Consider the following 25155-nt stretch of genomic DNA (forward strand, 5'->3'; position numbering starts at 1 on the left):
AAAGAAGGTGGGCCTCCAAAACTATGAAAACCCGTCTCAAAGTCAAGTTAGTAGAATGAAGAATATCTATCCAGAATTTAACCCTTGGTCAACTTTTTCCTTGACTGTGTTCCTTCTGGCGAGCGCAGAATTGGATCCATTGCTTCAATGCAGAACCTGGGTTAATTTGGTCAGCCGGTTGTGTGAAGGCATCCAGGTTTTCTTGGGCAGAACGGAAGTCCTTTTCTCATTGTGTGCCAACTGGGTGTTGCTTTTTGTGACGTCTTAATGGGACAGAAGGGTTGTGTTGCCTGCTGGTTGTGTGTGTGTGTCTCTCTCTTTCTCCTTCCGCTTCATGCTCCAATGGAGTCACTCTGCCAGGAGAGCTACTTAAACCATCCATCAACGCTAATTAGACAATCAGACGCCGAGGTTGCGGGGGAGACAGACAGGTCAGGAGAAGCAAGCGAACTCAAGGAAACTTTTCCTCCTCTTGGTGCCTTCCTTGGGAGAGATGGATGGGCCCAAAGTCACCCAAGGAAATTCTGAGACGGAGTTGGTCTCCTGGTCCATAAATCCATAAATTGACTTTGACTTTGATGGTACCTCAATTCGGGTCCTCTGGTTGAAACGTTCCAAACTCCTGGTGGCCAACTGAGCTGGCTTCTTTGGACAGTTTGGTCTCCAAAGGGTAAGGTCTGGTATCCCAGAAGGAGATGCTCTCGACTTGGAGGTCCCAGGGCAGTGGTCTTCTTCTCAGTCAAAAGTATTTGGTGGTAGGATAAGTGCGTGGAGAATATTCTTGGTCCAATATCCTTCTTCGTCCAGAAATGATATTAGATATGAGGCTGTATTGACCTGTTCTTTCTCCATATCCTTCCTTCCTCCCTCCCTCCCTCCCTCCCTTTCTCTTCAAATCTCCTTCATTACTGCTCTCATCTTCTTCTTCCTCCCTCCCTTCTTTGCTTCCTTGCTTCTTCTTCTTCTCATCTCCTTCCTCTAGCCCTTCCTCCCCACCTTCTCTCTACTCCTTCCTTCCTTCCTTCTCTCTACCCCCTCTCTCCTTCCTTCCTTCCTTCCTTCCTTCCTTCTCTCTACCCCCTCTCTCCTTCCTTCCTTCCTTCCTTCCTTCCTTCTTCCTTCCTTCCTTCCTTCCTTTTCCCATCTCTTTCCTCTAGCCCTCCCTCCCTCCCTTCTCTCTCCTTCTTCCTTTCTTTCTCTACTCCTCTCTCTCCTTCCTTCTTTCTCTCTCTCTCCTCTCTCCTTCCTTCCTTCCTTCTCTTTACCCCTCTCCTTCCTTCCTTCCTTCTCTCTACCCCTCTCCTTCCTTCCTTCTCTCTACCCCTCTCCTTCCTTCCTTCCTTCCTTCCTTCCTTACTCTTCTTCCCATCTCTTTCCTCTAGCCCTCCCTCCTCTCTCTACTCCTTCTTCCTTTCTTCTCTACTCCTCTCCTTCCTTCCTTCCTCTCTCTACCCCTCTCCTTCCTTCCTTCCTTCTCTACCCCTCTCTCCTTCCTTCCTTCTCTCTCTCTCTCCTTCCTTCCTTCCTTCTTCCTTCCTTCCTTCCTTCCTCTTCTTCCCATCTCTTTCCTCTAGCCCTCCCTCCCTCCCTTCTCTCTACTCCTTCTGTCCTTCCTTCCTTCTCTCTACCCCCTCTCTCCTTCCTTCCTTCTCTCTCCTCTCTCCTTCCTTCCTTCCTTCTCTCTACCCCTCTCTCCTTCCTTCCTTCCTTCCTTCCTTCCTTCCTTCCTTCCTTCCTTTTCCCATCTCTTTCCTCTAGCCCTCCCTCCCTCCCTTCTCTCTACTCCTTCTTCCTTTCTTTTCTACTCCTCCTCTCTCTCTCCTTCCTTCTCTCTACTCCCTCTCTCCTTCCTTCCTTCTCTCTACCCCTCTCCTTCCTTCCTTCCTTCCTTCCTTCCTTCCTTCCTTTTCCCATCTCTTTCCTCTAGCCCTCCTCCTCCCTTCTCTACTCCTTCTTCCTTTCTTTCTCTACTCCTCCTCTCTCCTTCTTCCTTCTCTCTCTCTCCTTCCTTCCTTCCTTCTCTCTACCCCTCTCTCTCTTCCTTCCTTCCTTCCTTCCTTACTCTTCTTCCCATCTCTTTCCTCTAGCCCTCCCTCCCTTCTCTCTACTCCTTCTTCCTTTCTTCTCTCTACTTCCTCTCTCCTTCCTTCCTTCCTTCTCTTTACCCCTCTCTCCTTCCTTCCTTCCTTCTCTCTACCCCTCTCTCCTTCCTTCCTTCCTTCTCTACCCCTCTCCTTCCTTCCTTCCTTCCTTCCTTCCTTACTCTTCTTCCCATCTCTTCCTCTAGCCCTCCCTCCTCTCTCTACTCCTTCTTCCTTTCTTCTCTACTCCTCCTCTCTCCTTCCTTCTCTCTACCCCTCTCCTTCCTTCCTTCCTTCTCTCTCCTCTCCTTCCTTCCTCCTCCTCCTTCCTTCCTTCCTTCCTTCTTCCTTCCTTCCTCTCTCCTTCCTTCTCTACCCCTCTCTCCTTCCTTCTTCTCTACTCCTTCTGTCCTTCCTTCCTTCTCTCTACCCCTCTCTCCTTCCTTCCTTCTCTCTACCTTCCTTCCTCCTCCCTCTCTTCCTTCCTTCCTTCCTTCCTTCCTTCCTTCCTTCCTTCCTTCCTTCCTTCCTTCCTTCCTTCCTTCCTTCCTTCCATCCATCCTTCCCATCCCCTTTGAAAAGGCCCTTTCCCTGCAATTTTGTCCCCCCACCGGCCATGTCCCCCTCCCCGGACTTCTCCCAAGGTGGGAAAACTGCTTCTCGGCTGCCCCAGGTCGTCCCCCCCGCCAAATCTCTCCCTCGCCGCGCCCTCCCTCCCCACGAGAGTCCTGCCAGTCGAGGGATTTGAAAACAGATGGTTGAGCTATTTTCTGCCTCTGTGAGGCCTGATTGAGGAGCAATGAGGCAGCTAATGTCGAGAAAGACAGAAATTTACTTGCTTTAACTTCATCTGGGCTGCCTGAAAAGGCTTCATTCAGTCTCAGCTACAACAATATCAACCTGGATGAATAAACGATTTGCGGCATTGATAGCTGTGCATCATAGTTTAATTCATGGACCATTTACTTCCAATTTCCCCCCCCCCCTCGGCCCCTATTCTTCCCTCCAGTCCCACCCCCTCATTCCTCTCCCCTTCTTCCATCGTCCCTTTTTAAAGATGATTTTGCAATCCCTGTCGCCTGGGATAAATGGAAGGCATGGATACCCGATTGGAAAACCATTTGGATTCACTTTTATGCGGGAGGGGGGAAGAAAAGAATAGCCCCCTCTCCCCACCCCCGAGTTAGCAACAGAAATAAGTTTTATATTTTAAAAGTTATTTGAGCAGGCTGCTGGTTGGGACACCTGCAGACATAGCTGGTTTTGCTGTTAGGTATTTTCTAACCTCCCGTCACCTCAGTTTTCTTTCTCTGTTCACTCCTGGCCGTCCCAAAGCATCCAACTTTCAGCTAGTCCTTGACTTACGGCCACAACTGATCCTGACATTTCAGCGGCTGAGCGAGACAGCCGTTAAGTGAGTTTTGCCCTCCCCCATTTTAATGAAACGCTGCCGTTGTTAAATAAGTATCACGGTTGGTGAAGCGAATCCGGGCTCCACCCAATCGCTTGTCGCGAAAGGGAAATCACACAACCCCGGGTCGGTGCAACCGTCATAAATCCGAGTCAGCCTGCCAGGCATCTGCATTTTGATCGGTGAGAACGTCGGCAACGGTCGTAGGTGTGAAAAATGCCCACCGCTCCCTTTCCCGCCGTGCCATTGTAACCTCGGTCGCAAAATGAACCGTTGTATGTCAAGGACCAACTGCATTCCTAAATTCGCAACAGGGCTGTTTCCCCGCAGCGAAAGCGAAACGATGCAACATTTGAAATCCGTGGTCCGTGCAGTTGGACGTCCCGTTCCTCCTCCCTCGGTGGAGTTTTTTGAGGGTACCTGTGTTTGTGAATAGAATAGAATAGAATAGAATAGAATAGAATAGAATAGAATAGAATAGAATAGAATAGAATAGAATAGAATAGAATAGAATAGAATTCTTTATTGGCCAAGTGTGATTGGACACACAAGGAATTTGTCTTTGGTGCATAGGCTCTCAGTGCACATAAAAGAAAAGATACCTTCATCAAGGTACAACATTTACAACACAATTGATGGTCAATATATCAATATAAATCATAAGGATTGCCAGCAACAAGTTATAGTCATACAGTCATAAGTGGAAAGAGATTGGTGATGGGAACGATGAGAAGATTAATAGTAGTGCAGATTTAGTGAATAGTTTGACAGTGTTGAGGGAATTATTTGTTTAGCAGAGTGATGGCCTTCGGGAAAAAACTGTTCTTGTGTCTAGTTGTTCTGGTGTGCAGTGCTCTATAGCGTCGTTTTGAGGGTAGGGGTTGAAACAGTTTATGTCTAGGATGTGAAGGGGTCTGTAAATATTTTCACGGCCCTCTTCTTGATTCGTGCAGTATACAGGTCCTCAATGGAAGGCAGGTTGGTAGCAATTATTTTTTTTGTGTGTTGTTAAATTATTTTTTGTGTGTGTTGTGTGTTGTTAAACAACGAAGCAGCCAGGAGGCACTTCCCTGTCTTTCCCCCCTCCCCCCCGCTTTTTTCTTTTACATAAAAGATATAGTTTAAGGAGAAAGAAAAAAAAAGAAATGAGAAAGGTATCCCCACCAAAAAAAAAAATCTAATCTCTTCTGGTTTGTATGAGGTCGCGCAACCTCCCGTCTCTAATTTTCTGAATGGGTGCATCTTATCTCTGTATTTGTACGTCCGCGTTTTGTGTAGATTCACTCGGCGTGGCTAATGCCTCCGAGGGTGGATTCCTATGGAAATCGACGGCAATTGCGACATTTAGCAACAGGCCTGATTCACAAACCGGACCGAGCTGCGGCTTGCTCTGGCCCACCGTTTGTGGATTGACGGGCGTTGAGCCACTGTTCCAATTGCATTTAAGGTTTAGGGTGCTTGGTGGACGGAGCCATGATACAGCTGGACGTGTTACAGTTTGTATTTGGTGGAACGTAGAACAAGAGCGTTGGGAGGGACCTTGGAGGTCTTCTAGCCCAACCCCTTGCTCAAGGTCTCACATCATTTTTTTTAAATTTGAATTTATATCCCGCCCTTCTCCGAAGACTCAGGGCGGCTTACACTATGTCAAGCAATAGTCTTCATCCATTTGTATATTATATACAAAGTCAACTTATTGCCCCCCCCAACAATCTGGGTCCTCATTTTACCTACTTTATAAAGGATGGAAGGCTGAGTCAACCTTGGGCCTGGTGGGACTTGAACTTGCAGTAATTGCAAGCAGCTGCTGTTAATAACAGACTGTCTTAACAGTCTGAGCCACCAGAGGCCCAATACAGGCCATCTTTGATTTATGGCCAATAGTCTTCATCCTATTTGTATATTTATATACAAAGTCAACTTATTGCCCCCAACAATCTGGGTCCTCATTTTACCTACCTTATAAAGGATGGAAGGCTGAGTCAACCTTGGGCCTGGTGGGACTTGAACCTGCAGTAATTGCAAGCAGCTGCTGTTAATAACAGACTGTCTTAACAGTCTGAGCCACCAGAGGCCCAGACATCACCCCAGACGAATGATTGTCCGATCTTTTGTTGAAGACCTCCTGTGATGGGGCACCCACCACTCCAGGAGGCAGGCTGTTCCGTCGATTTAATGAAAAGAAGGACTAGGGGAGACATGATAGCAGTCTTCCAATATTTGAGGGGCTGCCCCCCAAAAAGAGGGGGTCGACGTATTCTCCCAAGCGCCTGAAGGCAGGGCAAGAAGCCACGGGTGGAAACTCATCAAGGAGAGAAGCAACCTAGAACTAAGGAGGGATTTCCTGACGGTGAGAACAATGAATCAGTGGAACTGCTCGCCACCAGAAGTTGTGGGTGCTCCCTCACTGGAAGTTTTAAAGAAGAGACTGGACAGTGATTTGTCTGGGACGTGATAGGGTTTCCTGCTTGAGCAGATGGTTGGACTAGAAGACCTCCAAGGTCCCTTCCATTATTCCGTTATTCCTGATGGTGAGAACAATTAACCGTTGGAACAACTTGCCTCCAGAAGTTGTGGGTGCTCATCACTGGAGGTTTTTAAGAAGAGATTGGACAAACCTGTGTCTGAAAATGATCTAGGGTTTCCTGCGTAATCGGGGTCGGATTAGAAGACCTCCATCCCTGTTATTCTGTTATTCAGTGATGGGGCCGTGAAACAACTTGCATCCGTCACGTTGCAATGCAAGGAGAAGTTAGGAGAAGCTGGAAGCAAATGCTCCCCTCCCCTCAGCTAATCTCAAATTTCCTTGGCCCCTCTTGTCTGTCGTTTTTGAGAGGGGGGGGGGAAAGACCAGGTGTTGAAACAGGAGGGACACCGTCCTTCTGGGTTTATTGAAGGACGTTGCACCTTCTCAGCCCGGTTGAGGGAAATTGATCTGCGTGGTTTAAATAATTAAGTTGCTGTCCCACCACTGGGTCCTCCTTGCCTTCTCCCATCTGTTCTTGGGGCCTGCTGGATGGGATGCAAATGCTGGAGTTGGACATCAGCCAGCAAGCTTTCTAAGGGGAGACGTCTTCCGTGATGACAGCCGGACGATCATCGTTGGAGGGGGAAGCACAGAGATGTTGGGTCATGCTTGCCTTGGATGGATGCCTTCCTCCTCTAAGAAGGTCCGGCTTTCGGGGTTTTTTTTTTCTACAGGCCAGTCAATGGTTGCTCCTGATGTAGCAATGATGTCTTCCTTCCTTCCTTCCTTCCTTCCTTCCTTCCTTCCTTCCTTCCTTCCTTCCTTCCTTCCTTCCTTCCTTCCTTCCTTCCTTCCTTCCTTCCCCCCTCCCTCCCTCTCCCTCCCTTCCCTTCCCTTCCCCTTCCCTAAGCATATTATCTTCCTTCCTTCCTTCCTTTCTTTCCTTCCTCCCTCCCTCCCTCCCTCCCTTTCTTCCCACCCCCTCCCTCCCTTCCTTCTCTCCTCCTCCTTCCTTCCTTCCTTCCCTAAGCATATTATCTTCCTTCCTTCCTTCCTTCCTTCCTTCCTTCCTTCCTTCCTTCCTTCCTTCCTTCCTTCCTTCCTTCCTTCCTTCCTTCCTTCCTTCCCCCCCTCCCTCCCCCCCTCCCTTGAGGAAAAGCTAATCCATAATGGCTGGTTCTGGGCAATACCATACAGGTATAGTCCTTGACTTGCAACCATTCGTTCAGTGACCATTTGACGGAAGAAAGAAGTAACTTTCCAGCCGGATTCAAGTTCTGACTTCCGCAGCTTGGGCAGAAGTCCCCTTACCCACCTTACCAAGTGGCCTAAGTTGAATATGAGACGATGCCATTCACTTTTTTTTTTTTGAGAGGGGGGGGGAGGGTGTTTCTCACCCCTTCCCTTCTTCTCCCCCTCCCCACTTGGAAAGAAATGGGTCTCTTAACTCTAAACTCCCCCCCCCACTCCCCGCTCTCCCTTCTCTTGCATGCCTCCAAAGGTGGAAATTTCTCCAAAGCCTTTGAGGCATGGGCATAATTTTGGGAGCAGAAGTGGGGAGGGTATCCCCCCCCCACACACACACCCTCTCGGATCTGGCACCCCTGCACTATAAAATCTGGCAGAAAAAAAAAAGAACGGGGGTCAGGGGAGGGGGAAGAGAGAAGCAAATATATTTATACATAAAGGTTGATGTGTTCTCAAAATGAGTTGTGTTTTTTTTGGCCCCCCCCCTTTTCTTCTTCTATTTTCTCCCCTCCCCGGGTGTATTAACCTCGCAGACACCGCCGCGAAAAGACAGTTTCCAGAATCACCTGCTGAGGTCAAGAATAGTCATTAGTTTTTCGGTCAATGCAGAATGAACCCCCATTTCTCTCTCTCTCTCCCCGTTCTTTCCTCCTTATCAAAAAAAAAAAAAAAAAATCACATTTTTCTCTCCCCCCTCCACTACTCCTGGTCAGACTTTTCCTTCGAGAGCTATCTGTCTCCAGCTGTGGGGGGCGTTGAAGAAGGAGATGAGATCAAGTTGAAGGGAAAATAAGTGGACTGATTTTGCAGTAGCCCTTTGTTCCCGGACTCTTTCGTGTCCCCCCCCCCTCCACTTTTCATTTTTTTTTCTTTTTGCAAAGGAGGCAAAACTCGGCGCAGAGTTCTTCTTCTTTTCTTTTTAAATCTCAGCTCGGCTCAAACTTAAAGGCCGTTTGGGGGGTGGGGGTGGAAAAGGGGGAGAAGCTGAAAAGATGGGGATTCGAACGGGGTGGGGGGCGGGGAGAGTTTAGTTCGGCGAAAAAAAGCACCGGTCGAGCCTCCGGAAGCCAAGGCAGTCTATCTCAGATAATTGCCGGTCACGGACCCCAGGGAAGGTCGCTATTGCAATTAGAATGCTTTACAGGTAGTCCTCGACTTAACAACCGTTGGTTTAGTGACCGAAAAAGCGAGGAATGAATGAATTCACTTTACCATCGCTCCCCACCGCCCAAAAAAGGTTGTAGAATTGGGTTGCTCACGTGGCTGCCTTGTCTTATAACCGTCATGACTTACAACAGAGATTCCAGGGTCCATGACGGTCGTAGGTCGAGGACTGCCTGACAGGCTGTCGTTTTGGGGACCCCCATAATTTGATTTTTTTTCTTTGATTTTCCTCTTTTAGAATCACCCTCCTTCTGCCATCTACAAAAAGACCAGAGACCCTGGCACAGCTCCAGATTGCCCCGATATCTTAGAAATTGAATTCAAGAAAGGTAAGAAGATTCTTGCCAGAATACGGGTACTCCTTGACTTACAACCATTCACTTAGTGACCGTTTTGAACTTACGACTGCCCTGGAAAAAGTGGCTTAGGACCGTTTTTCACACTTACGACCCCGTGGTCACGCAATCAAAATTCAGTTTCTCGGCAACTGACTCGTATTTATGACGGTTGCAGTGTCCCGGGGGTGTGTGTGTCATGTGATCCCCTTTGGCGACCTCCTGAGCGGCCAAATCCAATGAAAAGCCAGATTCGTTTAACGACCGCCTTACTAACGTAACCGCCGCCGCGGTTCGCTTAACCACCGTGGCAGGAAAGGTCTTAAAATGGGGCGAAACTTGCTTCACAACCGTCTCGCAGAAACGTTGGGCTCAGCTGTGGCCGTAAGTCGAGGACTACAACAAATTTAATAATTTATTTTTTTTTTAAAAAAAAAAGCCCAAATAAATTGATAACAAGGCACGAGCTTTGATGTCTATTTTTCCCACCCAAAATCCCAGCTCAATCCTTCTTCGGCTGCCTTCAAAACACCACCTGTTCATCCCCAAGAATGTAGGTTTGTCCCCTTTAATGCTTTCCAGTGCTACAGACACACTCAATAAAGTCGGAAATAAATGATTAATTGGTGGCGAGAGCAGCGTCTTCGTTTTCCACCCCCCTAAGATAACTTAGGGAGGCTAAGATGTGTCGTAAATGTTGTACCTTGATGAACGTATCTTTTCTTTTATGTACACTGAGAGCATATGCACCAAGACAAATTCCTTGTGTGTCCAATCACACTTGGCCAATAAAATTCTATTCTATTCTATTCTATTCTATTCTATTCTATTCTATTCTATTCTATTCTATTCTATTCTATTGATCATCAATTGTGTTGTAAATGTTGTACCTTGATGAACGTATCTTTTCTTTTATGTACACTGAGAGCATATGCACCAAGACAAATTCCTTGTGTGTCCAATCACACTTGGCCAATAAAATTCTATTCTATTTTATTCTATAACTTCGGGAGGCTAAGATAACTTAGGGAGGTTTTCTTGAATAGTTGACGATGGGTATTTAGAGAATCAAAGACATATAACTTGGTCGGCAGGCGATCCGATCCCTTACGAACCTCTGCAGTTCTAAATTATATTACTTTTCTTCCTTTCTGGGTGTGCGTCATTTAGCGCACAACACAAACCAAGTTTTTTTTTGGGGGGGCAGCTTTTACGACGCAACCTCAATTCAATCTCGGGGGGTTAAGGAACTTGTATCCGCACTTCTGTCTCTTTCTCTTTAGCCTGCGCTTTCCAGTCTCACTCCACCTCTTAGTTAATTTATTTGAAGTCCTAATCTAATTATTAACTCTTCTCAAAGGGATAAGCAGCTTTGGAACACAATGCCCCCACCCCCAGTTCTCCGCCCGGGCCCGGCCGGCCGGCATCAAGTGGCCCCCAGGAAAGCTGGCAATTCCACACAAGCCAAGCAGATGAGCTAAGGAGGGTCGCCCCCCCTCCCTGCACCCCTCCCTCCCTCCCTCCCTCCCTCCATCCATCCATCCAAATGAGATTTAAGACTCATTACTGTCTGGGTGTGGGGGACGGGACACTTCTATTTAATCGTCATTTACAACCCAATTGATAAACTCTCACGCCTGGTAGCTCACTTTTCGTCTCCCTCCCTCCCTTCTTTGCAAAGTTAAATTTTTTTTAAAAAAAAAATCCCGGTTTTTGGGGTCCTCCGCCCAAGACGCAGCGGGATTTGTCATGAGGACTAGAAAAGCGGCTATTGAGGACTGATTAGCCCCCAGAAAAGCCCTCTATGGAAATAAGGAGGGCAGATGGAAGACAGATTAGCCGCAAAAGGGCTCCTTTTCCTTCGGCTTTTGTGGAGGTTCCCCCCCCCCTCCCAGCTGCCCAACAGAAGCATCTATCCAGGCCTTGTTTCCGTATAACATTTATTGCTCATTTCATCCTGCTTGAGAAGGGAGAGGAGGTGGGGGGGCGGCGTGGAGGTCGTGTCTTTCTTTTTTTGGGGGGGGCGGCCACCGTCCTCCTTCCCTGTCGGGGTACCCCTCTTTTCCCCCCTTTACACCCCCCCCGCATGTCACCAAAAGAGAAAGGTGTGATAATTAATTCATGGAGCCATCCCTCATCCCCAAGTTACAATGGGACCCAGGAGACGGGCCCTATTCAGTCCTGGCAGGCGGATAACTAGGAACATAGATAGGATTTGTCCGCCGAGCCATTACAGGGGCTGTGGGTGGCAGGTCCAGGGTGGGGTGGGGAGAGAGAGAGAGAGAGAGAGAGAGAGAGAGAGAGAGAGAGACCCCCTTCCTCCTCCTCCTCCTCCTCCTCCTCCTCCGACCCCACCCCCCTTTTCAGCTGGTCCAGGGCCCCCTCGACTGGTGGAACAGAAGGTGCTCCTTCGGCCAAACAATGATCAAGCATGAAATTTAATTAGCCGGAGAGTTTGCTACCGTTTCCATCTCTCTTTGCAACCCCACCCTCCCCACACGCCCCCACGGATAGGGTTGGGGGTAGATGGAAGTGGGGTGGGGGATATTGATGCATGTCCCCTCCCCCGCCAAACTCTCTTTTCTCTGGAGATTTATCCAATTTTATAATCTACCAGGGTCTTCTTCTCTCTTTCACTTTTTCTTTCCCTCTCTCTCTCTCTTTCTCTCCCTATCTAGTTCTCTCTCTCTCTCTCCATCTCTGTATCTCCCTCTTTTTCTCCCTGTCTCTCCCCCTCTCTTTCTCTTTCTCTCACTCTTTCTCTCTCTCCATCTGTCTTTCCCTCTTTCTCTCTCTCTCTCTGTCTCCCTCTCTCTTTCTTTCTCTCTATCTCCCCGTCTCTCCTTCTTTCTTTCTTTCTCTCTCTCTCTCTCCGTCTCTCCCTCTTCTTCTCTCTCTTTCTCTCTCTGTCTCTCTCTTTCTCTATCTCTTTCTCTCCCCCTCTACTTTTCTCTTTCTCTCTCTCCATCTGTCTTTCCCTCTCTTTCTCTCTCTGTCTCTCCCTCTCTTTCTTTCTCTCTCTCCCTGTCTCTCCCTCTTTCTCTCTCTCTCTTTCTCTCTCTCTTTTTCTCCCTCTCTTTCTTTCCCTCTCCCTCTCTCTTTTTCTTTCTCTCTCTTTCTCCGTCTCTGTCTCTTCCTGTCTTTTTTTCTCTGTCTCTCTCTTTTTTTCTCCCTCTCTTTCTCTTTCTCTCTCTCTGTCCCAGTCTCACTCACTCTCTTTCTCCCCCCCCCCTCCCTTCCTCCCCCTCTTTCTGTCTCCTTTCCCTTTTTCTCTCTCTCTCTCTCCCTCTCCCACCTCTCCCCTGTGCACCCCCCACATCTATTTAAATGCCTTTGGAGCAAAGCCGCTTAGCCACAGTTTTGTGAGAAGTTATTTGGAGTTCATATCTGTCACGTCTATTTAACAGCTTCGGAGGGAGGTTTTCAAGAGGCGCTCTTGACATTAATAAGGAGATTCCGGGCCTGGGTTCTCTGCCTTGCCGACACCTCCCGAAAATGAGTGAAATGTGCCCCCTCGGTGTGCCAGACTGCTGCCCCCTCCCACTTTGGGCCATGCTAATGTAGGTTTGCAAGACAAGAGGGTCTCTGCAGCTTAGGGTTAAACTGTAGGGTCCCTGGTGCTCTCTGAGATTGGTGATTTTCTTGCAGATGTTTCATTACCACAGTAGGGTACACCATCACTAATAGAAGGGAGTGGATTATGAGGAGGAGGAGGAGGAGAAAAGAGATTGTGGGGTCCCTGGTGCTCTCTGAGCGCGGATATTTTCTCCCAGATGTCTTATGACCCAACTTGATAACATCATCAGTACTAGAAGAGATTGGGGTTTGCTCTCCGTTTATATAGGAAGCAAACCCCCTATGTGGTAGGGCAAGCTTCTATATATAAACAAACCCCGTACTTACAGCACTGATGACGTTACCTAGCTGGGTCATGAAACGCCTGCAAGAAAACAGTCAAGTGCAGAGCACCAAGGATCCCAGAATAATCTAGGTTTTTTTTGTTTTGTTTTGTTTTGTCCCCTTCCTGTCCTGCCAGGTGTCCCCGTAAAAGTCACAAATATGGAGGATGGCACTATTTACCATACGTCTCTGGAACTCTTCATTTACCTGAATGAAATTGCGTGAGTATTATTCCCCCTCCCCAAATCTGAGCAATATTGAGCTAGACCGATCGACAGCGCAAGAGTTGGTTCCTCGACCATTTGATATTCGGGGAATCTGTTATGTAACGCTGCAACCTTCTTGGTAATCAGATTAAAATTGAAAACAAGTCTTTGTTACGTAGCGGAAAAAAATCAAAGGAATACAGGGGAGTCCAGAGCGAAACAAAGCTCAGTCGCTTGGATTCGTGGAAGTCCTTTCATTTTAATAAATCTTGTTAAAGAAAAGCGCTCGGAGAAGAATCACTTTTGATTTTTGGCAGCGGCCAGAAAACCTTTCTCCTTTTGCAATGGCCTGTGGGGACATCCCTGGGTTTTTTTTCCAATTATATTTTTTATGTAACCATTTTTCTTCACTTTACATCGCAATACCCATCTTTGCAACACTCCTGTACCGGTATACATTCATATTCAGGACAAGAAGCAACGGGTGGAAACTCATCAAGGAGAGCAGCAACTTAGAACTAAGGAGAAATTTCCTGACTGTTGGAACAATTGACCAGCGGAACAACTTGCCACCAGAAGTTGCCAATGCTCCAACACTGGAAGTTTTAAAGAAGATGTTGGATAACCATTTGTCTGAAGTGGTGGAGGGTTTCCTACCTGGGCAGGGGGTTGGACTAGAAGACCTCCAAGGTCCCTTCCAATTCTGTTATTCTATTCTTCCTTTGAGTTTTGGCTCATGTATGTTGCTCCCTTGTTATGCAGCCCCTCCAAAAATATATAACCAACATCTCTTGTTTACTTCTCCTCTTCAGTGGCAAACATGGTGTTGGACGTATCGACATTGTGGAGAATCGGTTTATTGGGATGAAGTCAAGAGGTAAGAGAGAACAGTTTTCTTTTATGGACAATTCCATTGGCTGTAATGCTGTATTTACGTAATACATAATCTATAGCAAGGGTTTCCAAACTTGGCAACTTTGAAGGCTTCAGCTCCCAGAATTCTTTCTGGTAGGCTGCCTGGGGAATTCTAGGAGTTGAAGTCCACAAGTCTTAAAGTTGCCAAGCTTGGAGACCCCCCGATCTATAGCTTCATCAATCAATTTCTTGTTCTGGTTGTGTTGTTGTTAGTTGCGAAGTCGTGTCCGACCCATCGGGACCCCATAGACAACGTTCCTCCAGGCCTTCCTGTCCTCTACCATCCTCTGGAGTCTATTCAAGCTCACATCTACTGCTTCGGTGACTCCGTCCAGCCACCTTGTTCTCTGCCGTCCCCTTCTTCTTTTGCCCTCCATCATTCCCAGCATTGGGCTCTTCTCCAGGGAGTCCTTCTTTCTCATTAGGTGGCCAAAGTATTTGAGTTTCCTCTTCAGGATCTGGCCTTCTAAAGAGCAGTCAGGATTGATCTCCTCTAGGACTGACTTGTTTGTTCACCTTGCAGCCCAAGGGACTCACTGGTTGTGTAGGACACATTAACTATAGATTAACCATACAGTTTGGGTTCATACAACATCCTAACCTGGAATGGTTTTAATAGTCTGTGGTTCATGGGAACCTTAACCAACCAATGCATACTCTGGCTGGCAAACAGGCTGTCTTTAAATTTGACGGCTCATTTTTAAAACCGGGCCATGGACATGCCGAGATCATTGCAATATCTCAGTGGGAGTTAAGTGGACCCATTACCAATTAGACAATTTTAAGTAGCCATCATTGTCTGGAACTGAATATGTGTAGTTCCTCCATTCCCGGTCCACTTCTTTCTCTCTCTCACTTCAATCTTTCCTAGCGGCAATTACAGACCGATGGAAATATACTGAGCTTTGCCTCCTGATACCCCCTGTCTTTTTTTTACTATAAACACCGAGAAATGCAGTTGACACACCAAGTGGCAGTGACATTTTTCTCTTGCCTTTTGCATAGTAACACATGAAAGGCCATCTATCATTTGCCGCTTTCCTCCGGCTGTGATTTGCACTTTGACTGTCAAGGGAAAAAGGGAAGGGATATATATATATATATATATATCTCCAAAATACTACTTTGGCTTCCGAACTGCCATCTTTTTGAGCTTCGGGCTTCCTGTCACTGTTCGAGCAAAAATATTTGAGAGAGAGAGACAGAGAGAGAGGGAGGAAGATGGGAAAAAGAGATGTCTTGTATTTTCATTTATTTTTCCTGAGTAAAATTACTGGTAGGGAGTGAGGGTGGGGGGAGTTGGAGATGCGTAAAGGAGAGGAAGAACTGAAGGAATGCTTAGACACCGATTGGATTCTAAAGCACCAGCTTTTTATCAGTCTAAATTAACTTTAACATCACCAGAGGAAGATAGAGAGATAGAGAGATAGATAGAGAGGTAGGTAGGTAGGTAGGTAAATAGATAGATAGATGAGATACTCTAGATAGAAAGATAGATTGATAGATTGATAGATGATAGATGATAGATAGATAGATAGATAGATAGATAGATAGATATAGATAGAAAGATTGATTGATTGATAGATGATAGATAGATACTGTAAATAGATGGTAGATAGATAGATAGATAGATAGATAGATAGATAGATAGATAGATAGATAGATAGATGATAGATAGATTAGATATTTATTTATTTATTTATTTATTTTGTCACAACATCATACAAAAAGATTATATAGTATATAAACATATAAACATATATAGGAAGAAGAAAAGAAAAACAATAGGACAGGAACGGTAGGCACGTTTGTGCGCTTATGCACGCCCCTTATGGTCCTCTTAGGAATGGGGTGAGGTCAATAGTAGAAAGTTTTTGGTTAAAGCTTTTAGGATTATGGGAAGAGACCACAGAGTCAGGTAAAGTATTCCAAGCACTGATGATTCTGTTACAGAAGTCATATTTTCTGCAATCTAGATTAAAGCGGTTAACATTAAGTTTAAATCTATTGGTTGCTCTAGTATTATTGCATTTAAAGCTGAAGTAGTCTTTGACAGGAAGGACATTACAATAGATGATTCTGTGAGTTAAACTTAGGTCTTGTCGAAGGCGACGGAGTTCCAAGTTTTCTAAGCCTAGGATTTCAAGTCTGGTGGGATAAGGTATTTTATTGTTTTCAGAGGAATGGAGAACTCTTCTTGTAAAATATTTCTGGACACGTTCAATTGTATTGATAGATGATAGATGATGGACAGAGATAAATAGGTAGATAGGCAGAGATAGAGATAGAGATAGATAGATAATCTTTTTCCTCTTCTTTTTCTCTCTCTTATTTTGAGATAGATAGATATAGAAATAGAGATATATTTTCCAACAGAGCAAATCTTGCCACTCTGTCCTTTTTTTTTTTAAAAAAAAGAAACACCTCTGAGGTTTCTCATTGCTGTTTAGAGGGTGGCAAAGAATACAGGTAGTCCTCGCTTAGCGACTGTTGGAAGTTACGACCGATCACCCCCCCCCCCAAAAAAAGGTAGTTGTAATAAACTCGGATTCAAAGTTCTGAGGGCTGCACCTTTCCCCCAGCTCTCACGCGATCACATTTGGGGTGAAAATTATTTATTTAGCCTACGATGAGAACACGATCGAACAGAGTAAACACACACACACAAAATCCATGTAGTTATAGATAGGTCACCCTCAACTTGCAACTGTTCCTTTCCTTTAGCCCTTCGGCTGTTTTCCATTCTTGCTGCTTATGGAGTCTTCCAGCCCTTTTCTTGTTTGTTGGAAGAGTTAAGGGGAGTGTGTGTGTGTGTGTGGGGGGTGTGTGTGTGTGTGTGGAAGGAAGAGAGATGACAGGGAATTTCTTTTCTTTCCCCTCGGAGACCCCCATGATCCTGCCCTGCGTGGTTGTTTAATTATAGGTTTTCAGGCCCAGATTGGTGGGCGACCATCGGTGGGAAAATCGCCTTCCTCAACCCTGTCATTTCGCCTAGTCGGAGCATTTCTTCCCAAAGAGGAATCTAGAAATTTTCTCCGCGAGGTGCGGAGTGGACTGTCTCGGCCCCAGCGGGATTGTAATGACAGTTGCGTTTTATGGCAAGCTGAGATTGAATAGAGGCAGCGACGGCGTTTCCTTCTTGTCAAGCAGATCATTATTTCGTGTCATTTCGTGACAGTTTTAAGGCCTCACTCTTTCTTTCCTTTTTTTTCCCCTCTCTCTCTCTCTCTCTCCCCTCTCTGGCTTTCTCTCTCCCCACCCCACAACCCTCCTCCCCCCACTCCCGCTCTCGTCCGCGGATGAAATGGCTAGGTATCTACGAGACTCCGGCGGGAACCATCCTCCACCATACTCATTTAGACCTTGAGGCCTTCACCGCCGACCGCGAAGTGCGGAACATCAAGCGAGGACTGGCCACCAAGTTCGCCGAGCTGGTGTACAACGGTACGTAACGACGTCGGGTCGGCCGACCGACCTCCGTTCCTGACGAACGGTCCCGCCTTGCGGCAGTCCGGGAGCTCCTCCACGTACAACCGTTCCATTGTAGGAACTGTTCAAAGTTACAACGGCACGGGCAAAAAGTGACGCAGGGTTGTTGTTTTTTTGCATTGACGACCATTGGGGCATTCCCCTGGGTCATGTGATCCAAATGCGGATGCTTGGTTAACGGACTCATATTTATGACGGTCGCAGTGTCCCCGTGTGTGTGTGTGTCATGTGATCCCCTTATGCGACCTTCTGACAAGCAAAGTCAACGGGGAAGCTGGATCCACTGAAGAACCGTGCCTTCACTGAACGACTGTTGTAAAGTGGGGCAAAGTTCACTTAACTCGCATAGCCTCGGAAATTTTGGGATCGGTTGTGAGTTGTGAGTGTGTGAACTCTACCTATAGTTCACACCAGAAGCACACCCCAACTGCTAATTCTATCTCTATTGTAAGGTTATAGTAACAGAATCTTTTAAGTCTGAAAGTATCTCTTTTCCATCCCGCTCATCTTTACAGCTCAAGAAACTAGGGAGGGTCCCTTCTGAGAAGTTTTGCCACATCCCTTTCCCTTCTCCATGCTCAACTGCCTCTTATCTACCCATTGCCTAGTCTACAGCCCTTCCTCCTGCTTGCCAAAATAATTTTCTTATCGGGTGGACCGGATAGGAAATACAACCAGATAATCGAATTCTTTATCGTAGTGCTACATTAACAGAGCCTTTGCCAGGCGCAATGAGTGCTCCATCGTTGGAGGTTTTTCCAAGAAGAAACTGGACAACCATCTGTCTAGAATGGGTACAGGGTCTCCTGCTTGAGCAGGGGGTTGGACTAGAAGACCTCCAAGGTCCCTTCCAGCTCTGTAATTCTGATGTTCTGACCATACGGGCAAAAGCCAACGTTATTGCGACCTCTCTCTGATTGCTTTCTGGAAGAAAACTTCCTGAGAAACAGTGCCAATTCTGTCTGCTCTGTTTCGTGAGTTTTTAAAAGCTCGGGAAGGCTAGCCATGCTAGCCACTGCCCGCCACTTACTCTACAGCCCAAGGGGATATTTCTGAGGCCTCTTTGGCATGTTAAGGCACAACCTTGCACTAAGCTAGACTCCCTGGTGTGCCTATTTTCCCCCCAATGGCAATACAGAACTTGGTTTGCCACGGCTGCCTTCCTCAAAGGATGAAGTTCTCAACATGGTGCTGAATTGCCAGCCGTGCTAGGGGGCCTTTGTAGAAGAGAGGGATACAGGCAGCTGGATCGGAGCCACATCTGGATGGATGTTGGCTTAAGAAGAGTGGAAGGTCTTTTAATAAGGTGGCAATTTTTTTATTACTTCCAGAACGTTGCTAGCAAAGTAGATCTGAGTTGATTGAACTGGGGCCATGCCTCCTTTATGCCGGAGCTCTCCAGGGTGCTGAAATTCTCTTTTTCTCCAACACTTCGCACTCCCGTAAAGTAAAACTGGTTTGTTAGGCAGATTTCACTCCCCTCCCCACCTTGAAGTTATTTGCTTTAATTCTTTACAGGTTCTGGACTTTTAACTAACACACAAGCTCTCACACACACACACGCACAGGACCAACACACCCTAAAGAACAATATAAGCATACATAACCGTTGCACAAAAGCTTATCCATTTTGAAAAAAGAAACCTAAATAATTTTATCTTCGAAAAACATAATGGGCGGGGGGATCTGTTTTAATAGTTTTAGTACTAACTTGTATTAAGATTAATACTTTAATAGTTAGGAAACTGTTCGAGGCTGGGGGCGGAGGAAAAAGACAAAAAGGAAACCCTCTACAAGGGGTCCTTGTTGCTCTCCTTGAGCTTGGTGGTTTTCTGGCAGATGTTTCATTACCAACTAGGTAACATCATCAGTCCTACTACTAGCACTGATGATGTTACCTAGTTGGGTCATGAAATGTCTGCCAGAAAACCACCAAGTTCAGGAAGCACCAAGGACCCTACAGTCCTCCTCCTCCTCCTCCTCCTCCTCCTCCTCCTCCTCCTCCTCCTCCTCCTCCTCCTCCTCCTCTCCTTGCAAACCCCATTCCCACCCAGCACTGATGATGTTACCTAGTTGGGTCATGAAATGTTGGCAACAACACCACCAAGCTCAGAGAGCACCAAAGACCCCACAGTTGTTCCCCTCCTCCTCCTCCTCCTCCTCCTCCTCCTCCTCCTCCTCCTCCTCCTCCTCCTCCTCCTCCTCCTCTCCTTGCAAACTCCATTCCCTCCTAGATGATGATGTTACCTAGTTGGGTTATGAAATGTTTGCAAGAAAACAACCGAGTTACAAACATTCTCCTTTATAGAAAGAGAGAAAGGAAGGAAGGAAGGAAGGAAGGAAGGAAGGAAGGAAGGAAGGAAGGAAGGAAGGAAGGAAGACTGAACAACTAAGCAAAACTAAAAAAAAAAAAAAAAGGCACACCTTGAATTATGTTTTCTAACATTTTGTCCAGTGCCGTGCTTCTGGAAATACGTTGGAGGGGAGAATTCACAAATCAGATTGTCTAGCTGTGAGTGGCTTTAAGCACCCACTCCACCCATTTGGGGGCCGGTGCGTAGCTGTTAATTATCCACTCTTACGTTTCTTGCTGACGGGAATTTGCTATGTAGAGTCAGCCCACACCGTGGCACTGTGCAATCTATCTTGGGCCGAGAGAGCGGAGTGGTTTTTGTTAGAGGCAACGCATGAAAATGGTCGTTGAAATCCTGGCTTGTGTGTTTCAATACAAGTGCCAAGGAGGTTGTTACCCCTGGCATTTTCAAGCAGGTGTGTGGTCAGCAGGGTGAACCATTCTTGGCTTGCAGCCAGTTTTGGAAACTGCGGGGAGGGGGGAGGGGGGAAGAGAACAAAAACTGGAAGAAAACAGCAACGAGAAAGATCTTATTTGCACAGAGATTTGGAAAGGAGGCTTATTTTAAATAGGCTTTGGGGTTCTCTTCCCAGCCGGATCCCGAATGGTCTTTCCTCTTTTTTTATTTTTTTTAAAAGCATATTATAAATGCTAACACTGAGTTAGAATATTGTCAGGCCCAAAGAATGAGGACCTTCTATTAGGTTGCAGTATAGAAGATTTGTTCAACCCTGTGCAGGTAATCCTCAATTTATGGCCACAACTGAGCCCGAAATTTGTATTGTTAAGTGCGACATTTGTTAAGGGAGTTTTGCCCCGTTTCACAACCGTCCCGTGGCGCGGTTGTTAAGTGAATCACGGCCGTTGTTAAGCTAGCAACACGGTTGCTTACCGTTCAAACGCTTGTCAGAAAGTGGCAACATTGCAACCGTCATAAACATGAGTCAGTTGATCACGTGACCATGGGAAGATGCAACGGCTGGAAACTAATCAAGGAGAGAAGCAACCTAGAACTAAGACGAAAATTTACTGACAGTGAGAACAATTAATCGGTGGAACTCCTTGCCACCAGAAGTTGTGGGTGCTCCAAGACAGAACAGTGATTTGTCTGGAATGATAGAGGGTCTCCTGCTTAACCAGGGGGTTGGACTAGAAGACCTCTAAGGTCCCTTCCAACCCTATTATTCTATGTTCTGCCTAGACCCGTGTCCCTTGGCTACCTGTTTGCTCAGGAATCTATCCCAAAGTTATTCCTTTGAAAAGGAATAGGAGAACCTGGTGGCCTGCCTCATGCCTGCCTCCTGCATTGGACTTGTATTTTTATTATCTTCCTGTTGCTCTTCCCTTCCTCTTGCTGCCCCGTCAGGCCACCAGATGAGCCGAGAGCCAGTTTGATTTTAAGGAATCAAAGATTCCTTAATAAGACTCAAGGACCAGGAAGTGGGGATGGAGCTGGGCTGGAATGCAGGTCTGGTGGGAGAAAGGCTCATGTTCCAATATTTGAGGGGCTGCCACAGAGAGGAAGGGGGTCAAGCTGTTCTCCAAGACACCTGAAGGCCAGACCAGGAAGAATGGATGGAAACTGATCAAGGAAGATTCAACCTGGAAATAAGAAGACATTTTCTGACAGTGAGAACTATCAACCCATGGGACAGAAGTTGCCTTCAGAAGTTGCAGAAGCTTCATTCCTGGAAGCTTTCCAGAAGAGACTCTGACTGCCATCTGTCAGAAGTGGTGTAGGGTCTCCTGCTTGGGTGGGGGGTTGGACTAGATGACCTGCAAGGTCCCTTCCAACTCTGTTCATCTGAATATCGCAGGGAGCATTCTCTTCTCCTTAAAATGGCTTCATTCAAAACCAGGCCAAATCCTGAACTGCTCCTCCCTGCCTTTTTTAGCCGTTCTCGAAAATCGACTGTCGTAACTAACACAACAGGCGAGCCTGCAACGTTTGTGTGTGTGTGTGTCATTGGAAGGAAAAGCTTGCAAAAGATACAAAACAAAACGGCCCCCACCGCCCCCCAAAAAATCCAAATAACAATATTGCCGATGACAAGAGAGTTCCACTCAGCGGAGGAAACCTGCTGGAGACGAAGTTTTTGTATCCCTGCCTTCCTTAAACACCTAATTACTGTAACTAGTCTCTGGATTTAAGGCAATTAGTGGCTGTCATTTCCCTCGTACCCCTGCGAGGACTCCTTCCAACCCGCGGTGGGGAAGGCAGTTCTCCGGTTTTGTTCGGGCTCCCACTCTGCACCAGGTTTAAGCCAGGTGTGGCCACCCGCTTCTCAGTTCCAAGGAGGGGCACCGGGGGTTGTCGTTGCAAAGCGGAGAGGGTTGTTGTTGTGGGGATGGGAGGTGGACGGAGGCAGAGACAAAGAGAGGGTCCCAATTGACTAACTTTTTCCGAAAGGTGTAGTAGTTTGTTAGGGATCTTTGCCCCCTTAGAAAGACCAATCGAAAGAGGGAGGGAGGAGAAAATAGATGAGAAGGAGGGAGGAAGAGAGAAGAGGGAGAAAGCAAGGAAGGAAGGGAAGGAAGGAAAGAGATGGAAAAGGGAAGGAGGGAAAAAGCAGGGAAGGAAGAGAGAAGAGGAAGGGAGGAAGGGAAAGAAGGAGAGAAAGAAAGGTAAGAGGGAAGGAAGGAGGGAGGAATAAAGGAAAAAGAAGAGGAGGGAGGAAGAGAGAAGAGGAGGAGATAGGAGGAAGGAAGAAAGGATTGGAAGAAAGGAGGGAGGGAGACTGGATGGATGGATGGATCAGGGAGGAAGGAAGGGGAAAAGATGAGAAGTAGGGAGGAAGAGAGAAGAGGGAGGGAGGGAGAAAGCAAGCAAGGAAGGAAAGAGAAAAGGAAGGAAGGACAGAAGGAAGAAAAGAGATGGGAAAAGGAAGGAGGAAAAAACAAGGAAGGGAACGAAGAGAGCAGAGGAAGGGAAAGAAGGAAAGAAAGATAAGAGGGAAGGAGGGGGGAGGAACAGCAGGAAAAAAGGAGGGAGGGAGGGAGATAGGAGGAAAGAAAGAAAGGAATCAGAAGAAAGAAGGGAGGATGGATGGATGGATGGATGGATCAGGGAGGAAGGAGGGAAGAAAAGAAAGAGAGAAGGCAAAAATTTAAAATTAAATTTTAAAATCAAAATTAAATTTAAATTAATTTTAATTTAAAATTAAATTCTTTAATTTTCTTTTCCTCCTCTTGGCTGATACCCAGGTAGCATCTTCATCCCCTCATTTCTTCATCTTCGGGTCCACCAGCCACAATTTCAGACCTCTCTTCTTTCAGCAAAAAGTCCCCAGAAGGCTTCTAGTTAGTCTTTCAGAAAAGTGTGTGTGTGTTTGTGTGTTTCTTTCTTCACACCAAGCATGTCAGTTTTGCCATTTCTGCAAATCCGACGTTTTCACAGTCCAGCCCTCCACTGTGGCTATTTCATCAATTCTTCCATTATGGCGCATATAAATCACTTTGCTTCAGTCACCGTCTACAAAATCAGTCTAGCTAGCGTGAGTTGGATCCCGTTGACTTAGAGAGAACATTTCAAAGAGGGCAAAATAGGAAATGAAAGCGAGAGATCTCTCAGCTTGAGTAGATCTCAACTGCTCCTTAACAAATGGGTCATCGGACAATTCCGAAACAGCCATTTGTGAACATCTCCATAAATATTGGATTTAGCCAAGGCACAGAATCCCTTCCTTCTCTGAATTAAAACGGAAAACAAGTTCTACTCTTGCGCCCAAAAGAATTTGCTAGGGAATGCAGAAAAGGTACGCATTTCTACCCCAAAATGAACCCAGCATAAATGGGAGAATGTACAGAATTACGGATTCAAAGGTTGAAGAGTTGGAATTAAGATCTGGAAGACTTTGGAAGAACCTCACCAAAACAATCTTCAATTTTCCATCCTTCCGATGGCAAATTTCATCTTCTGAAGTCTTAATGAGGAAAAATGCAGTTCTGTTCCATCCCATACAGTCCAAATCAAGGGTGTCCAATTTTGGCAACCCCTTAAGACTTGTGGGCTTTCAACTCCTAGAATTCCCCAGCCAGCTCTCATGGTCTTCACGTTTTGTAGCCTGCTGCCTTAACCACTAGGCCAAGCTGGCTCTCTAATCCCTGACAACCTATGATGGCCTTCTTGTATGACATATGATGCCTTCAAAACTTGATGTATCCACTTGGCCTGGTATATCGGTCCAAAAAAATAAACAAACCATCATAAAAGTTGAAGTTCCTTGGCAACAAGCTTCCACAAGACGCTTTCAAGATTCCTAACGTCATCCCTTGAACGACAACCTATGATAGGTTTCTTGTACGACATGATGCCTTTAAAACTTGGTGTATCCACTTGACCTGGTATCTCAGTCCCCCAAAAAAACCATCATAGAAGTTGAAGTTCCTTGGTGACAGCTTCCACAAGACGCTTTCAAGATTCCTAACGTCATCTTTTGAACGACAACCTATGATAGCTTTCTTGTATGACATAAGAGGCCTTCAAAACTTGGTGTATCCACTGAATAGGTTTTGTCTCTCTGCCCCCAAAAACCCACCATAGAAGTCAAAGCTCCTTGGTGACAGCTTCCACAAGACGCTTTCAAGATTCCTAACCGGTCCCCGGCCCCGAAGATTGGAAGATCCCTTCCCTAGAGGAAGCAATTAAAATCCCGGGCTTATCCATCCTCCAGATCTCCCAAGAACGAGGTTGAAACTTGAGGATCGGCTGGTGTAATAGGGTATCTGACCTCCGTTGGTGTCTCTCACAGCAGAAGCAACAAAGCTTGGCCTATGTGGTTCAGCGAAAATTGAGATGGGGTGGTGGTGTTCGTTGAACAGGGGTGGGGGGCAAGGTTACTTGAGAAGTGAGAGGAAGGGGAGATTCCCCACCATATGGGTTCAGATGTCCCAGCGCGATAGAGACTCCGTGCCTGCTTTTGGAGGAAGTGAAAAAAGAGGAAGGCCAGTTTGAAGCAGAAAGGCGCCACTGTTTCTAATTTACGTCTTAATTACTGGGGAGAGAATTGGGGGGGGGAGGGTCCCCTTTGAAGGTTCTCCTTTGAAAGGGATGGTTTCCCCCTCCCTTCCTCCTCTTCCTCCAGGGGATTAGAAATGGCCGTCCTATGTTCCCCCTTTGCATTGTGTCGTCTTTTGATAATCCAGGTGAGGCACACCTGAAAGCTCTTGTTTGCTCTTTCGCCATCTGCCCCCAAGACGACGGCTCCCTGGGTTTTATATGGTCTCCTCCAGATGGCCTTTGGTAATGTTACATGTATTATCATCCTCATCCTCATCATCCTCCTGGCTCTGGAGACCTTGAGGTGAGGTCCTCTGAACCTTATCGATAGAACTGAATCGCTTCAGGTAGTCAGATTCAGATTAATAGAGTTGGAAGGGACCCCACCCAAGCAGGAGACCCTACACCATTTCTGACAGATGGCAGTCCAGTCTCTTCTTGAAAACTTCTGGTGGCTCAACAGACTAATGCAGTCTGTTATTAACAGCAGCTGCTTGCAATTACTGCAGGTTCTAGTCCCACCAGGCCCAAGGTTGACTCAGCCTTCCATCCTTTATAAGGTAGGTAAAATGAGGACCCAGATTGTT

At 46.6% G+C, this 25155-nt stretch overlaps 1 protein-coding gene across 1 annotated transcript in view; it reads left to right on the forward strand.

The window, feature by feature from the left end:
* Nucleotides 1-25155, forward strand: part of ASS1 (argininosuccinate synthase 1) — a 53353-nt gene that overhangs the window by 19172 nt on the left and 9026 nt on the right. The window contains exons 9-12 of the mRNA XM_058159316.1: nt 8610-8700; nt 12743-12827; nt 13625-13689; nt 17040-17171. Coding sequence (XP_058015299.1) covers nt 8610-8700; nt 12743-12827; nt 13625-13689; nt 17040-17171 — 373 coding nt within the window. The remainder of the gene's footprint in view (nt 1-8609; nt 8701-12742; nt 12828-13624; nt 13690-17039; nt 17172-25155) is intronic.

Source organism: Ahaetulla prasina, chromosome 16 (genome assembly GCF_028640845.1).
Source record: "Ahaetulla prasina isolate Xishuangbanna chromosome 16, ASM2864084v1, whole genome shotgun sequence".
NCBI lineage: Eukaryota > Metazoa > Chordata > Lepidosauria > Squamata > Colubridae > Ahaetulla > Ahaetulla prasina.